The sequence below is a fragment of the Pyxicephalus adspersus genome, chromosome W (assembly GCF_032062135.1).
Source record: "Pyxicephalus adspersus chromosome W, UCB_Pads_2.0, whole genome shotgun sequence".
NCBI classification, from domain to species: Eukaryota; Metazoa; Chordata; class Amphibia; order Anura; family Pyxicephalidae; genus Pyxicephalus; species Pyxicephalus adspersus.
The window spans coordinates 10,846,904-10,865,102 of NC_092870.1; the positions used below are offsets into that span (position 1 = coordinate 10,846,904).

General features: G+C 43.1%; 1 protein-coding gene across 6 annotated transcripts in view; it reads left to right on the forward strand.

The window, feature by feature from the left end:
• The first annotated feature begins 1,774 nt into the window (after positions 1 to 1,774).
• LOC140342886 (disks large homolog 3-like) overlaps positions 1,775 to 18,199 on the forward strand; it is a 185,534-nt gene continuing 169,109 nt past the window's right edge. The window contains exons 1-2 of one of the 6 annotated variants that reach the window (XM_072429263.1): positions 10,532 to 10,789; positions 11,696 to 11,794. Coding sequence is in view for 4 of the 6 variants with exons in the window: in XM_072429260.1 (XP_072285361.1) it covers positions 2,510 to 2,842 (333 nt within the window). In the remaining 2 variants the exon portion in view is untranslated. Of the gene's footprint in view, positions 2,185 to 2,233; positions 2,843 to 10,531; positions 10,790 to 11,695; positions 11,795 to 18,199 lie in introns of those variants that run through there. The other 5 variants (XM_072429262.1, XM_072429260.1, XM_072429258.1 and 2 more) reach the window with 5 other exon arrangements.

Genomic DNA, 18,199 nt, shown 5'->3' on the forward strand with positions numbered 1-18,199 from the left:
CTAGCTAACAGTGAAACACTCTACCTATCTGAGTACAGTAGATTTCAGGACTGCACCAAAACAGTACAATCCAACAATCTATCTGACTAATAGTGTGAGTGTGACACAGTCTAACAAAGTAAAGCACTTTTTTCACTTTGACAAAGCAAGCAAAGCAGCACAGAAAGGTTGTGATGCTATCAGCAAATCTCTGTCAGGAGTGGTAAATGCAGGCACACCCTGGCCTTATATAGGCTAATGGCTGACTGTGTGGCATGTAGTGACAGACAGCCAATCAGCTGCCTGCCACAACAAACATGGAGGGCAGCATCCCTGCTGTTATTGGAGGGCCCTAGGCATCATGGGGGAGGTCCCTAGGCATTGTGGGAGGGTCGAATTCGGGGCTTCGAATCCAGCAAAATTTGGGTTGGGTCCACCCGAATTCGAACGGTCATATTCGGGTCAAACCTTAGGATGACCCGAATTCGAACAACAACACTAGGAATGACTGCCTGTAGAAAGGGCAAAATCTGAAAATGCCCCACATTCCGGATACTGACCACAGTCATATGACCCTTTTCTCTGCACCTGGGCAGTAGGGGCTTGTCACCTCAGGTCTGAAGGTTTATTGTGTTTCTTTCACCATTACCTGAATGGGTGCAGAATGGTGGCACTGCCTTTTCCAGGGTGACAACATCCCTATTGCAATACAGGCTAGAAAGATAGCATTGTTACACTGCAAAAGGAAGTGGTAGGGTCATGAAGTCTGCTGATGTTCTCAGTGCTGCTGATCCCCTGTAGCTACTTTGCAGCCACTTCCTGACTACATAGATTTCAGTGATGGCTGCATGACATTTCTTTTGGTGGGATTCATGATGGTGACAACAGTGGACCATGCCTGTATTGAAGCCCATGTCAAAAACATGTCAAAAATATCCAACATCTATAATGAAATCCCCAGCCAATAGACAATTTGCATGGTTCTAATATAGGATTTATATGGTGACGGTTATATGCGTTTTGATGTTACTTGTCTTGGCCTACCTCTTGTCTCTAGAAATGGCTGTCATGGTGGATTCTGCATGTTGCCATCTCTTGGTTCTGATTGTAATTTTCCTGACAATAGCGCAAAGTATTTCCATGGTAATGAGAAGCAGCACAGAAATAAGGCTGATTACAGAACTGTGGACCATGGGGTCCCCCGTGTGTGAGCCTGTGTTGGGGGGCCACACATACCCCCACTTTACAGATAGCCTCCCACAAAAATAAAAAAAAAAGGAGCTGCAGCAATTATCGCCATGAAATCCAGCTGTCTGTGATAGGGTGACAAGCTACCGCACTGCTCCTGACTTGCGAGCTGAATTGTCACCCTTATGTAGGTTGTGCCTGCTTATACTACTGTGGGATGGTGCAGGGGGGGTGGTCAGCACATGGGGATAACGATCCCCATAATTGAGCAAATTGGTCACATGACTGGAGATAAGATCCCAATAATACTCATTTGCTCCCAGCCCAGTCTGGTTCACCCAGCCAAATTTTCCTGTTGTGTGGCAGCGGTGCATGTGTGTGAAGGATTGCGGGCATGCAGGACACAGCTGTATAATGAAGATTCTGTAGGTGGGAGATTCTTCCCAGCTTCTGATTTTGGAGCCTTGACGGGGAAAAAAAAAAAACTTGTCGCCGCCCCCCCCCCCCCCCCCCCCCCCCCTTTCCTGGCCACTCTCACCCTCCACATTAGGATCAGTCAGCTTTTGCTGATTAACACCATCAGGGCTTCAGCCGCCTGCCTCCCCCAGCCCAGCTCCATGCACTCCAGGCCCCATTCCAGCCCCTAAAGGGTTACAGCCGGTGGTGGTGCTGCTGCTGGTTGCTGATTGGCTGCAGCCAGGAGATGCAGCATCCAGAGGCAGCAGCTCCATCAGGGACCAACATCACAGCCTCCTCTGCACACCATCCAGGAGCACCCAGGCACCCACACCCAACATTGGGCCCAAGAGATGAACCTGCCCCAACCAACCATCACCACCCCAGAATCCAGCGCTGAAAGTGGAAAATAAAATTGAAGCAAGGACGCCATTTTTTACATCCAAAGCCTGCATCTTATTGACACCCCCTCCTACAGCAGATCACCTACATAAAAAAAACAGGGGGAGGAGAACCGACTTGCAAGATTCATGCTCAGGAAATCTTTTTAAAGGAATTAAGGTCAGATTTTGCTATTTTTTTCCTTTTTTTTGTGGGGGGGGGGATTTTATAAAATAGAATTTTCTGTCCTGCTCTGACCATATCTGCCATTGGCCTCGGACATTTCCATGGTTTTTGTGTCTTTTTAGGCATCGGTCAGCCTGCTGTCACGGGAGGATATTGCGAGCGGTACCTATGTGTGTGGCCCTGTGAGAAAAAAGTCCATTAGATTAACCCTGCCTCAATTTGTATTTTTTTTTTGTTGGTGGGGGTGTGGGGGGGATGAGGTGGATTGGGTTTGTGGGTTGATCCATGATACAGCCTATTCATTTCGGAACTGGATCTTATGATGCACAAACATCATCACTGCTGCAAGTGCCCTGAGTGTTACAAGGCATCTCGCATGTCTGCCCTGCGCAGGATGGAACCCCCAACATACAAAGAGTGGCAGCATGAGCAGTATGTGGACGGCTATGGAGGTTACAGTTCTCAGACCCTCCCGTTGCAAACTGCTGTCACTCCGACAGCTCGTGGAAAAGCCAAGCTGGTCCCCACCACACGTGAAAACCTCACCCCAGCCTTCAAAGGACCCCCCAAAAGTGCCACCCCAAAAATGAACGGCAGTGAACCCAACTGGTGGCCCGAGTGCACCTGCACCAACCTTGACTGGTATGAGCAGGTGAGTGATCGCACAGTGAACCCCTCCCCTTTACCCACTGTGAACCCCCACAAGTCATATTGTTCCAACCACAGGACACCCCTGGAATTGGACATTTATTGTTACGTGATATGTGTTTTGCATTGATTTGTGATCGATAGATGATTGATAGATATCCCATCAATTGATAACAGATGAATGCACGCTCAATAAATAATCCGTGTCATTGTGTACTCTGTGTGGGTGTATGGATTTGTGTGTCTGCTGGCATTGTGTAACATCCTTGGCACACACAGACCAGGGACCAGTGTCAATCAGTCTGATCTCTGTTTGATATTTATACCCTAATCCCCCACTATTGATGATTTTCTATCCCTCATCTGGTCATGGCTGCCGTGTGCTCTTTATCCCCATACATGAATCTTGTACATTGTGTGGGTGGATGTACATACAAGCGCTCACAGGGATCATGGTGCCAGCTCTGAGGGGGAAAAAAGGACAAAAATGTACATTATTTTATGTGTTTCAGAGAGGCATTGATCACTGGGGACAGATGAGGCCTGAAAATCGGGGAACCCTTTATGTTGTGACTATTGGGAGTAAGAATAAGAAAAACCTATGTTAGCAATGTATAAATGGCAGAATAGAATGATGGGAATTTGTGGATTTTGGTCTAGGTGACTGCACATAGTATTAGCTGTGCAGGAGAAGTATGCTGCACATGAGGTTATCTAATACTACAGTTAATGAGACCATTTCTCTTGCTGAGTGAGGTCACACTGCAAATAAATGAGACTGCTGTGCCCTTCTTAGGAATTGCCAACGTTATTGGGATGAGATGATGGCGTCAAGAAACACAATAACGAGGTTACAGGTATCCTGGGCCTGATTTATCAAGCTGCAATATCCATGTACCCAGGGCATACTGAAACGGCCTTTCAGTAAGTGTTGTGGTGAGTCACTTTGGCATGCCTTGTAGTACTTGGTAAGTGATAATGAAGCTTGAGGAATCTGGGCCTAGAAAGAAGTTGAGACCAGAATTGTGCTCAACGGATGACCCCCAGTCATTCAGCCTCATGAATTTAGAATTTAATGTAGAGACCCCCAACTGGTAACAACATCCCATGACCTCCATAGGCGCTCTATGGGTGTCTTGCCTTGCGTCTGTTGAGCGTCTCATTTCTCAAAATATAGGAACTGTTGCCCCTGTATTCCCCCCATTGCCCCGATATTTGCCTGTACATGTCTGTACACAGTCAGTGGCTTCAAAGATCTCTCTAGCAACGTGTGATATTTTTTCTGCATTACCATCTCAGTCTGCTGATAAAATGGATGTAATATCTGTGCTGTAAAATGGAGGCTGTGTGAAAGGACAGAACAAGGCAGACCCACTCACATGTGCACAACAAATTAGTAAAATACAGAAATGAGAAACAATTATCTGCATGATGCATCAGACAGAAAAATAAGATGTCCATAGGAAGATGATGGTGGGGGGGGGGGGCTTTAGTATGAAAAGTGAATATGGACATCATGATGGATCATCGGCAGACTGATGGATCAATAATCAATAGATTGATAACACTGGTCAACAAACATTTTCTTGCCAAACAGTTTAAAGTCATTTTAGGTTATGTTTGATGGACAGATTCCACTGATGGTATTGGTTTTGTTCGATTGGCTCTAGTTGTTAAACAATTACCTCAATAATAACCTCATAGAAAAATATTGAAACATGAAAATTAAGCAAAATGAAACTAGATATGCCTACGTATACAAAATTAAATTTCTGAAATACCTAATGTCAATATATTCTATATTCAGTATATTTACAGAACTAATCACAAAGAAGTAATAGAAAATCTCAGTTTGTATGATTTCCTTTTATGTTGATGATCAGGACAATCACGGCTCCAGCAGTACTCTGCCATCATGTGTCTATCCCATCTGCCCTGATACCTTTCTTCTATCACCTTTATATCTTGATGGAACCTCCCCCTTGTTCCTCACTGAAATCGCCAAGGTTTTCTGGAAATTTTTGCAAATGGTTATGGAGATAGTGTACCTTTATGCTCATAGTAGCACCCACATTTTTAAAGTTTAGGAGCAAGTTCTGTACCAGTTCTTCATAATTTTGTGCCTTATGTTACCCAAGAAATTCTTGATAACCATGACATAACTGTGCCAGGCAGAAGCTTCAGTATCAGTCATGTAACTTATGAAATTTGAATCATTTATCAGTTTCCGAATCTGGGGAAAGATTCCTGCTTTTAATTTTTCAGTCCAGGGAAGAATCTACAAATGTATTTGAAGCAATCATCGTCCTTGTTCAGAGCTCTAACAAATTACTTCATTAATCCCAACTTTATGTGTAGTGGAGGGAGAATGATTTTTTCTTTGTCAACCATTGGCTCGGTAATGATGTCGCTGCACCTTTTTTCATGTTTTCCCTTGGAGGCCATGTCACTTTTTTTCAGTGATCCTGCTTTGCTCTACTATCCCACAAGCAGATGAAACATGGGTACTTTGTGTATTCACTTTGCTGTCCAAGTAGGAAGTTCACCTTTTTTAAATCAACGCATATGGACCATTGGTGTTCATGATAGCAATGCTTTTGTAAGACCATTTTAATATTTTCATATTTCAAGTATTTTCATATTCACGTTTTGTTGAGTGACCAATTGGAATTGATGCATAGCAGTTGCCATTATGCAGTAAAACAGATTTCAAACTTCAAGTGGAACTGTCTATGAAAAGCCGCCAGTCTTCTGCACGGTATTCTGGTCCTCCCATATGGGCTAGTAGTCCATACCCATAAGAAGAAACATTTTACATTCACAGCACAAAAATAACAATCATTATGATGATTTTTGGCCTCTCGCCATATGATAGGTACACTTTAAAAAATACCTATCTTGGTGCCCCAGTTTAATACCAAAATATGCAAGATATTTTGTTTCACAAATTCTGTATTGTTTTTGCTGAGAATATTAACAACAAATGTAGCAAAATACATTAGGGTCATTTAAACAACTTCTTGAAGAACTCATATTTCTGTAAAAAAAAAGTATGAATAAAGAGAAGGCAAATGAAAGTTTCATGAAAATAATGCTACATTTATTATATAAAATGCAAAACATCGGTGTAAATAAAGATTGATATTAATATGCTGTGTTAACATTTGTTGTTGGTAAAATTGTCTATTCCGATTCCTGTACCACAAGAACTAGAGCCAATTCAATGAAACTGATGTAATTTCTGGATTCAGCAGACCTGAAATCCATGGCAAGTGGATTTTTTTTTTGAGCTGTGTAATAGATCGATAGATACATGGATCAATAATATATACATTTATCTAATATCAATCTATTATTAATTGATCCATTCTTTTATTTCTCTCTATGGGTCTGATTTATAAAGCTCTGCAAGGCTGGAGAGGATACAAATTTATCAGTGAAGCTGGGTGATCCAGCAAACCTGGAATGGATCTGGTCCTGTAATCAAAACATTTGCTAACAAATAGCATATGACTTCAAGAAATCCATTTCAGGTTTGCTGGATCACCCAGATTTACTGATGAAATTGTATCCTCTCCAGTCTTGGAGCGCTTTAATAAATCAGACCCATAGAGAGATATAGAAGAATGGATCAATTAATATTAGATTGATAATGGATAGATAAATAGTAGATCAATTGATACATTCATAAATATTGTCCCAGGCTTCTGTATCATCAGAATACAAGATGTTGTAGATTTGTATACTTTGTAACAGAATCTTGCGAGGATATATGAGTACCATTGGCACTATCCATGTATTTTACACATGTAAGTGCATTGTAGGTCACTGACAACACAAGGGTTAATTATCCCCATGGAGAGGAGGATGGAGTAGGAATCTAGTTACCATGGTAACCTCTTCTCCTGCACAGATCATCATGTACTAGAATCTGCATACTCCCAACATGCACTACCTCTTTGCACTACCTCTCTTGCTTCCTATTTCCTTTTATTTCTCTTTTTTCCCCCCGTCTAAAATTACTACACATTGGGGTGTTATGTGACATTGATGTAATCACCAATGTATTAGACAGGAACGCCTCGTATGTTACAGTCAGGAAGTGTTTTACTGTAAGGAAAGGTATTTACAGCTTGAAAGACTAACTCACCTGTTGTGGTAGTATGGCTGTCAGTTGGCAGGTTATGTCAGGGGAACCACCATACCATTGGAATTTAATACAAGAAAAGACATCCAGACAATGATATCCTCCTCCTGTGTCAATGTCTGTAACTGTTTGTCATTTGCAACACCTATTTAATGTACAGCGTTGTGTAATACTGTATGTTGGCGCTATATAAATACTGTTTATTATTATTAATAATAATAATAATAATAACAATAATAATAATATGGAAGGGGAGATCAATGATGGGGGAACTTGCTAAGGACACAAACTCACTGTATAGAGTTACAAAGAATTCCTAAATCCGTAAAATCTCAGATTTACCATGTTAATGTCATTCTAAAAGTAATTTTTAATGTTTTTTTTTTTTTTTTAATCTGCAGCTTTCTTTAAAATATTCCCTGCTGATCCTCCCACAAAGATCACTACCTGTTGTAGGGTAACAATGCTCTCCTTATCTTGTCTTCTAATTGTGCTCCTATGTTATCATCCTGTCACAAGGACTTCTGATGGAGGCTACAAGGATTTCTCAAAGCAGGTTTCCTAAGGGATTATAACAGTTGACCATGCCTGTGTAATGTGTGTAAAAATGGTCACTTGTGATTACTATCAAAAGCTCATGGGGCAAGGTAACAATGGAGACACAAATGGGAGAAAGGGAGTTAGTGTTTTCACCATATATAAATACAATATATGCATGGTTCAGCATCCTTAAACAGCATGCAGATACTTTCTAGAAACATTGATATATCAGACATTGGTGAACACAGCCAAGAACTGCACAGACACCGGGGTTTACAAGAAATCAATAATCAATACAAGCCAACAAATTCTAGGAAGTAGATGGTGGCCCAGGAGATGCTTAAGTAAAAATGGCTCAATCCTTCTGGAAAGGAAAGCATATCAAGCATTGCCAATGGGAAAGCTGAATACCTGGTGTTACACTGACACAATACTAAACATGCTGCACTTAACATGACACAACATCACAAAACTTCTGATGGTAGGTCCACTTTAATATTTTATCTCCCTTTTTCTTATTTAAAAGAGCATCATATTGATGTAGTACATATGCTGAGATTCTCCTTTATCCAACGCATTTCGCAGATAAATTCCACTTCTTCAGGGATATGGTTTAACACAACTAGGTATCTCAGCACTACAATTAAATACAAAGGGCTATTACTGCCATGCATCACATCATATTTAATTAAAGTATTTGCAATATACATATCACAATTTCAACTTCTCACCTACCAATAGAACTCACAATATAAAGGATACACTTTGTCACCCACTGCAGAGGCAGGCACAAGGAGAACCAGTGAAGACCACAGCCCACAGATCGAGAAACACTCCAAATACTCTCCCAGTTTCCAGTGATTAATATGGTCATGCAGACTCAAAAAAGTCTCACAATGATTCATAGATCATTCAATTCATCAACCTCAACTCGACCATCAACCTCAGGGTTCTGCACATATATATATACACATATATGAAGCAGTTCTGTTGTTCTCTTCTTCTAATAGTATTCTCTAAGGCTTTTTTTTTACTAAAAGTGTAGCCTCTCATGCATATTACTTATAGTAGGGTATTAGGTAAACGCGAATACAGAAAACGACATTTATTTCTATTTTAATAAAACAGAGTTTAAAAGAAATTAAACCATTTTTTTACCAAACAGTATTGCTAGAAAAGACCTTGTTATGGTCCATAAAATATGAGAGCTAAAGGAGTTAATCAATGTACATCATTTCACAATGGGAACCTTCTTCCAGCCCTCTGCCTGTTTTATAGTTATAGTGGACATTTTCTGCCCCTTTGTTACTGGCCCTCATAACCCTTCACTGTGGTTAATGGGTAAACTATTACTAAATAATAATTAGGGTAATGTGGCTTCAGTGCTCAGCCTATTCAGCATTATCCAGAAATAGAACTCTTTGCACACATGAATATCTATTTGCACTATAAATCTATACTAGACCTGATATATTGTCCTCCAATAATCTGAGATGCAGCATGGACAGATAAGGCCTTCTGCTGGAGAAACTAGCCGCATGGCAATGGACGCTTTACAGCGCTGTGTAATAAGTCAGCACTATATAAATACATGATAATATTAACTTATGTAAGTTTAATGATTATAAAGAAACCAGAATCAGACAAGAATTAGGACATTTTATATTTGTACAGCACTGATTAGCTGTGATCCATCATCCATGTTTACAATGGAAAATTTCAGAAGAGTCCTTTGTATGCATATCTGTTTGTTGCCAGAATGATGTAAACCCAATCACTGAAATTCTGATGGAATCTCTGAGATGTTGGTGCCCTTTCAAAAGTCACTTGTAATATGTTTATAGCAGCGGTTTTAGGTAAACTAATCCCTTGGGGTGATGCCATATTGGTTCTTGTTCAGGCACCTTCTGCTTTAGGGTGACAACACTGTGTCTCTATCTGCTAATAGTTCTTCTGGGTTCCCACACAGAGATGAAGGCTACAAAAAAGCCATTTAAAAACATATTATGTAGGCATGTTACCATCAAGAAGCCCACCATGAGAAATGCCATATAGCCATCAATGAAGGGTGACAAAGATTCCAATTGCTTTCCTGTGCTGCTGAAAACTACACTGGTGTCAGTGTCAGGAAATGCACCCTAAGAAATTTAGTGATTGCTGGAGTGCATGTAACAGAAGCTGAGATGGAACACAAAACCAGGATTTTATGAATAAATGGCATATGTTTCTGGCACACAAGGATTCATATCTTGCTTTATATCTTGCATGATGTCAGCACATATACTTGTTTGCAATTTCACTTGATTCCAGTGTAGCAGCACAAGCCAGAGAGGCCTGGAGCGGGGGAACGCAGAGAGGGCTAGTGGAAGGCCTTCATGACTGGGATGGGATAGGGAGCAGGCAGTGAAAGGGTTAAGTGCAATGAGGATTGGAGGGAAGGCCATTAGAAGTGTGCAGGGGTGACATATTGGGGGAGGGGGGGAGGGAGAAGAGAAGTGAAAAGAAGGGGGGAACAGAAAAGGAGGATCATTTTGCAGCAGGACGGGGAGAGTGAAGTAAGTTTTTGTGCAGTATATTTCTTGATGGAGCACATGGCTGACATTGACATTTTACTGATCCAGCTGAGAGCTGCAGCGGCGGATCAGGGGCCTGAATGGTTGCAGGAGCAGGTGGATATGGCTCTGTAGGGGGTCCCTCCAGTTCCCACCGTTGGTCTAGGCCCCTGGTGCGCCTGAGCCCTGAAACCCCTAGGAGTCCTAGGGTGGGAGGGGGAGGCAAGATCAGCAGCCTACCCCTTCCCGCCTGGTGAGGTCTTCAGTGAATGTGCCTGTGGGGCACAGGAGGGATGGTGATGGCGTGCACTGGCATTAGGTTGGCAGCTAACAAGATGGCCTCTGTAGGAAAAAGAAGGCAGGACTGGACGCGCGTGCAAAAGAGGCTCCATGTCAGCACGCAGGAGTGAGGCGGGATCGGCGGATGCAGCTGGGAGTGCCTGCGTGATGACGCAGGCGGAAGACCTGGGGATTCCCAGAAGTGAAGGCAGAGGAACCGGCTGGCGTTTTGGTGAAGCGGCCGGTTGCGGGCTGGGTTCCCGGCTGCAGGAAGAAGCGGAGGGGTCCCTGCTGGTGTCGGTCCAGGCAGGTGGTCGTGGGGGATGCAGAAGATGCAGTGTAGGAGCGTGGTGCGGCCAGCAGCTTCCCGGCCTCCAGGGGTCAGGATGTGCTGCACCGGAAAAGGACCTATCAGATGGAGAGCTTGAGGCTGGTGAGCACTGGGGTTGGGGGCCTAGTGGGGGGTTCAATTTTTCAAGGGGTCTCTGTGGGAGTAGGAGAGGAGGGGGCTCCAGGGGTGTGTTTAGGGGGAGGGGTGGTGGGGGAAAAGGCGGCAGGGGTTGTTGCTGGGCAGGAATTAGTGGAAGCAGGGACCTTTTCGGCAGGGGGGCAGCCCCCTGCGCATTTTGCTGCAAAGTTACCTAGGTGACGTAGCAAAGGGGGAGGTTTATGTTTGCTTTGAGGGGCCACTGGGAACACACAAGCGGCAGGAGATGAGGGAGCAAATATGGAAAGGTGAGTTTGTGGATATCTTTGCCTTGCTGCCACTGGAACGGTTTAATTTGGATAGGTCGCCAGGTGAGTAGAGGAAGGAGGAGGAGTCCCGTCGGCACCGGCTGATCTCGCCCACATTTGCCAATTGGTTGTAACGGTTTGTGATATTTGCCAGTGTGCTGGTGGAAAAGGAACCAGGGTATTGTTCTGCCCTGTTTTGTTATTTGGACGCCATTAGCGAAGCGCATAGGGCGTATAGGGGTGTGGCTTGGCTCAGATACGATGAGCGGTCGGTTCGATGGGTGGTCAGTTTGGATGGAGGGACGGGTTTCTAATGTGGAATTAGAACTGTTTATCGATGTGGCTGGATCGTTGGGGTATGGGGCCTTTTGGCAAGGAAGTGGTGGCGCTGGAGTTATGGGGTAAGGAGCTTGCTAATAGGCCAATTCGATTTTGCTGCAACGACTTGGGATTGGTACAGGCGCTGAACGCTTATTCAGCATCTTCTCCACCGGTGATTCGTTTGTTAAGGCAGTTGGTTTTTCGTTGTCTGAGTTGGAACATTGCTGTGTGTGGTGTGCATATCCCAGGAACTGTTAACACTATTGCCGATTCTTTGTTTCAGTTTCAGTGGGATCGTTTCCGGCAGCTGGTCCCAGGGGCGGAGAGTCAGGGTGTCCTGTGCCTTCAGGAGCTCTGGAGGATTCCCTTGGAATCGTAGCGGGTATGATACAGCGTTCTGTGAGTCCGGCGACTCGGCTGGCATATTCAGCGGTGTGAAAGGAGTGGTGGAGGTTTTGTGAGGATTTTGGGGGGGGCTAGGTCAGAAGAAGAATTTAGGGGGGTTTTGATTAATTTCCTGTGTAGGTGTTTTGAGCGGGGGTGTCAGTGGTGGTTTTAAATAGAAAATTGGCAGGTTTGGCGTTCAAATTGATGGGGATCAAGGATTTGAGTAAGGAGTCTCTGGTGAAACAGGCAGTGAAGGGTTTTAAAAAAGGGAGGAGGGTGGTAGATGGTCGGCAGCCAGTGTCGTTTCCATTGTTATTGGCGGTGGTCCAGAGGTTGGAGGGGATTTGTAGTTCTAGGTATGAGGTGGTATTGTTTAAAGTGGCTTTTGTTTTAGCCTTTTTTGGGGCAATCAGGATTGGGGAACTAGTTAGCCAGGCGGTTCAAAAGCCGGGTGGTATTCAAGTGGGTGATGTGGTTTGTGGGGGAGGTCAGGTGAAGATTCGTTTGGCTCAGTCTAAAATGGATCAGGCAGGAAGGGGGGTGGACATTGTTTTAGGGGAGATGGGGGGTGGTTTGGTTTGTCTGGTAGAGGCTGTGGGGGAATTTTTAGCAATTTGGCCGAGTGGGGGTGGCCTCTTGTTGATACATGAAGACGGTTTGGCCTTGTCTCGGTATCAATTTTTGGGCCTTTTTCGAAATTGTTTATTGGCTGAGGGGGTTGAGGCGAAGTGTGGATCATTGGGCATTTCTATGTGTGCCGAGGGGCCAGACGAGCTGCATTAAGCCCTGACAGTCGGCAATTGGGCATCCCGCTTTCGGAGGCTGTGATTCGGTAGATCGGTGTGCCTGGCCTGCAATAATGCTTGCCGAAATTCAGCTGTATCTGAGTTGGGATAGGAGCCCGAATGTTGTTGTGTTGCACGGAATGATCTGGGTAAAAGACTGGTGCCTAGGGATATCAAATGGGACGTGTTGAGATTGTGTACCATGCTGCCGGGTGTTGTTGTGGTTTGGTCGGATGTAGTGGCCAGGACGCAATGGCGAGGTGCAGGATCCGTGGCCAGGTTGAAGAAGGCCAGGGTTAAGCCGAATAGGATGGTGGGGGGTTTTCTGGACCGTAATGGGGGTGTGGTAGTGCGGCACAGGGAATTGGAGGTGGATTGCGGGCTGTATTTGGAAAAGGATGGGGTACATTTGTCGGCGATTGACATGGATCTATGGTGTCTGGGTTTACAAAATGGGATCCAGAGGGCTGTTCGGGTGTGGCGGAGCGCACAAGGGCAAGGGGTTGCAATTGTGGCGGTGAGATCCTCGAGGGAATGTGGTTTATTTTACTGTTTCAGTGGGGGTGAGAGTCTCACCTATGGTATGGGACTCTCTGGAATGTTGGTGTTAGTAGTACTGTAGTTTGAATTGTTTTGGTTGGAAGGGCTGCGAGTGCTGCTGGTATGGTTCCGGAGTTGGTGGTTGCGGCTGGGAGCATATACTGTATATCACGGCGGTGCAGACCCAAAAAGTATGGGGATAAAGTAGTAGGGCCTTCGAGGACCAGTAACCAAGGGAGTGTTTAAATTGGTCAAGGTTTAGAGTAAAGATGTTACTTAATGTATCTGTAATTGTTGTTTATGGTTAATTATGTAATTTTTTTTTTTATGGTTAACTACCTAATTATTTTGTAATTTATGGTTATTTCTATTTATATATAAAATATTTTAAATGTTGAATAATTTGCTTAGTTAATAAAAGGCCTTAGGGCCATTTAAGCAAGGTTTTCTGTTGTGTTATATTGGGTTTAAAGGGTGGAGAGCACTGCATACAGGGACTTGGCCCTATCACAGTCAAGAGAGGCCTGGAGCGGGGGAAGGCAAAGAGGGCTAGTGGAAGGCCTTCATGACTGGGAGGAAATAGGGTGCAGGCAGTGAAAGGGTAAAGTGCAATGAGGATTGGAGGGGAGGTCGTTAGAAGTGTGCAGGGGTGACCGTTTTGGGGGGGGCAGAAGAGCCTCCCTGTTTTAGTTAGTTGGGGGAAATGTGTTGAGATCTTTGGTTGGTGGTGAGGTCCGCGAGGGAATGTAGTTTGTTTTACTGTTTCAGTGGGGGTGGGAGTCTCATCTATGGTATGGGACTCTCTGGAATGTTGGTGATAGTAGTAGTTTGAATTATTTTGGTATGGTTTCCGAGATGGTGGTTGCAGCTGTGGGCATATAGATCACGGCGGTGCAGACCCAAAAAGTAATAAAGTAGTGGGGCCTTCGAGGACCAGTAACCAGGGGAGTGTTTAAATTGGTCAAGGTAAAGATGTTAATGTATCTGTAATTGTTGTTTATGGTTAATTATGTAATTATTTTGTTATTTATGGTTAATTATTTAATGTTCTGTTATTTATGGTTATTTCTAGTTTTTTATAAAATATTTTAAATTAATAAGTTGTTTTGTTAATAAAAGGCCTTAGGGCCATTTAAGCAAGGTTTTGTGTTGTGTTATATTGGGTTTAAAGGGGGGAGGTCACTGCATGCGGAGACTCGGCCCTATCATAGTCATAATAATAATAATGTATTTTCCGATACTTTTCTAGTGGCTAATGGATGGGTAGTTCATTAATCTTGCTTTTAGTGGATTGGCTGTGAGGTCACATCATGAAGGCTGTTTGTTTTATGAGGAGTTAGCCCCAGAGACTCAACACCCAGAACACAGCTCAATATCTGAATATTGATTGGCAAGTAATAGTAGATTGACTGAAGTGAAGCGTAAAACTGCAGTTTATACAAGATCCTGAAGCTAGGGCCAGTGGGGAAAGTGGAAGCAGACTGATGAGCGCTCATTGGTGTGTTCAATGAACGGGGCTGACCCTCTGCAGCCAAATGGTTAATATGCAAAATCAACCAATCTGTGAAGTGAAATGCCATTTCCAGCTACACTGCTGTACTTGTGGTCTGGCATACTTGGTTGCTGAGTGATATTATTTTTATATATATTTGCTAAAAAGTAGTTGTTATATCTATTCAATGTACAGTCCTGCTTCATATGTTGGAGCTTTATAAATACACTTTATTATTAATAATAATAATCTCAGATTCTGTAGCTTTCTATTAGAGTGTCCAAAATAAAATTATAATGCTTCTCCAGTACACCCAAGAAAAGATTCTTCCCCTCACTGCATGTAACATAGAAACTGTGAGGACTGCAGGACAAAACCATGTGGGCCATCAAGTTTGCCATTTTTACTATATTTGTGTATAGATCTATGTTCTAAATATATGTATAGTCACTTACTGTTCCATGATTGTATCTCTGGACAAATCCTTTATGTACAGTACATGAGCTCTCCAGAACTGGACACAGTGTTCTAAATGAGGTTTAACTAAAATTCATACATGGGAATTTGGACTTCTTTCCTCCTGCTGGAGACCCCTCTAGTGATGACCCCACTGTGATATTGGGGATAACATTAATTTAAATAAAAAATTGTCTTGTCTTTGTTTTGAAATAGACCAGGGTCATAAATTTCCCCTTATCAGATATTTCTTGATTTGACAACCAGCATCCTTACAGACCCTTTTGTTTATAGCACCCATTGTAAAAGTTGGAATTTTATGTCTCCAGGTGTCAAAAACTCAGATAGGGCTAGTAGAGTGGCCTCTTATTGAACTCTGAGCTGTATTCTGAAACCCATTTATTAATAATCTTTATATTGCCAATATACCATTCTCTATAAAGTAGTAGTTGGCTGATTTGTAGCTAGTTCGTTAAGGTGAGCATTTTGGGACCAAGGACTGGTCTCCTAGGCCTCAGGAAAGCCCGGAAACCATATTTGGTCTGTTCTGGTGAACTCCCAGACATGCCTAGTTTAGTCTCTGTGAACTATTTTGTGGTGATCAATAATCTGTGGGTTGACAGTTCATAAAACCTGTACTTATGAAATTAATAATGATGGCTAGAACAAGGGAATTTTGGAAGTGTTCACAGAGCATCATAACCCATGTGGACACAGCCCCTGAGACAGCCTCCACCATACTGTCATTTGATTGTTGTGTTAGTCCCACCTCTGGCATAGAAAAAGCCATGTAAGCTTAGCACTGATACCATCTTGTTGCTAAGGACAACGGCACTGACACTTCGAGCACTGCAGGGAGCCCAATGACTCTGACTATTATCTTGGACGTTACACAGCAACCTGGACCAAGGTAAACCAACTCTACCTAAGTATTATTTCACAGTTTTCCCTTTTATTTTATGCTGTTGCTATAGTTCTGTTATTCTTTGATCAGTCTTTATTTGTCTGTATTTGTTTATGCACTGTTTTTGTAAGTTTTTACTTATTAAACACTATAAAAAGTGTAAGCTGAATCTCTGAATGCTAATGAAAGTATAAATAGTGTAACTTGCTAACCCGAAAACGCTACTATAAACATAGTGATTGCTGAGACATCTCTTTCTGGAGTGGCAGCGGGTGACACAGACAGTATTAAAGAATCAGAAGCATAACTGCGGCTGTCAAGGGTAACAGTGCGTGCTTCCATCTAAACAGGTGGTGGGAGTCTACCTGTGATGGTGTATTGGGCAAGGGGTAACAGAGTAGTTATCCTTGCCCCGTGACGGCCTTTCTCCTCCTGCTGGTGCGTGGACTGTTGCTGAACGTGCTGGAAAGTCTATGCACAGGGGTGCAGGCTGAGAGGGCGTTCGCCACACCCACAATTCTATCTATATAGAGGAGTCAGTCTTTCCTCCTGCTGACAACCTCTCTAGTGATGGTGACCCCACAATTGTATTTATATAGGTTAACAGGACCCGCTTCCATGCAGTTCTGGACCATACTGTACCGTCAGTATTTTTTAAAAGTAGCTTGACAGATACAATACAACCAGTACCAGGTAATCCATGATACTTATTGTTGACTATGTGATATTATTATCAAAAACTGCCCCCTGTAAATATTCTAGAAGACAGAGACAAGATCCATTAAAATAAGTGAACGTTCGATATTCCTCAGTGTTCCAGATCCCATTATATGTGGAAAGCAGACCTAGAAATGAAGGCATCTCGAAGGGGCTGGGTGATGGAGCCATTTATAGCGGTCGGGGTGGCTCATTTCTTGAGGGTGTCTTAAATGGATTTGATTGAGAGTTCTATCAATACTTGGCACTACAGTAAATGGTGGAACTTCAGATGCTACAAATCCATTTTTTTATATGGAGCACCAAAAGATATTTAAACCAAGTGTACCTCTAATTATGTTTTTAAACTAGTTTCCTAAAAATGTTATCATCTTGTGTATGTCACAGGTGCCCTCTCCATTATACTGCCTTCAGGAATTCTAGTTTGCAGTCAATGCCGTCCCTTAGGATCAGCCTGCTAACAGTGAGCCATCTCCCTTCACAAAATCCCACAGAAAGCAAAATCTTCCTTAAAGCCTCCTTAGTGCACAACATGAAGACATAAACTTTGGATTATCTACAGGGACCAAACCACAAAGCTTGCAGGTTAGAGCAGCTGTTAGAGTAAAATAAACCAACATAAGGAATTAAACACAGCAGATAGAAATATACACAGAATATTCCTCATATATTGGGTCAATCTAGCCAATGGCAAAACTATACCATATGGCCAAAATAATGCAGACAATAGGGTTAAGCAAATCTGGCTGGGCTCATTGAATCTTGCTTGAAGTTTGTGGACTTTGAGGTGAACTTCATTAAGGTTCATGAGAGATGGAGGATCTTGTTATTTAATTCTGGCCATTTGTATGGCTTATAGGCATGATATTGGTAAATAAAGGGTATCAAGCCTGATCTTGTCATGATGGACATGTACAGTGTCAGCTTGTCCTATCAATTCCAACACACACTGACAATATAGCTTATGTGAGCCCAACCTTTTACTGATAGTGGAACGAGTTATCCTTTTCTTTGCCTTTGTGACTCAGTTGACTAGGTCAGGGGATGTACAGGTCATTCTAGGTTGTCTATTATGTGTGGCAGCAAACCTGATAACTTTCAGCCAGAACTTCACCATTTACAAACTAGAATCCCGACAATCTCTCCTAATAAGTTCAGGTGTCCCCAGTGAAGGCTCCTGGTAATCCTCCATCATACAAATACATTGTAGACAATTGTGCTCGTCCAGCCTTGTGGTCACAGTTTGGTGAAGACCCTTTTCTGTTCCCCCATGACAGTACCCCTGTGTACAAGGATATGGTGTCAGCAGTTTGGTGTGGAAGAATTTGAGTGTCCTGCAGAGAGCCCTGACCTTAACCCTGCTGAACACCTTTGGGATTAATTGGAATGGTGAGCCAGGTCTTCTCGTCCAATCCGTCTGTACCTGACCTCACAAATGGGGACAAATTCCCACAGACACCCTCCAAAATCTTGTGAAAGACTTCATAGAGGAGTGAAGAATTGTCG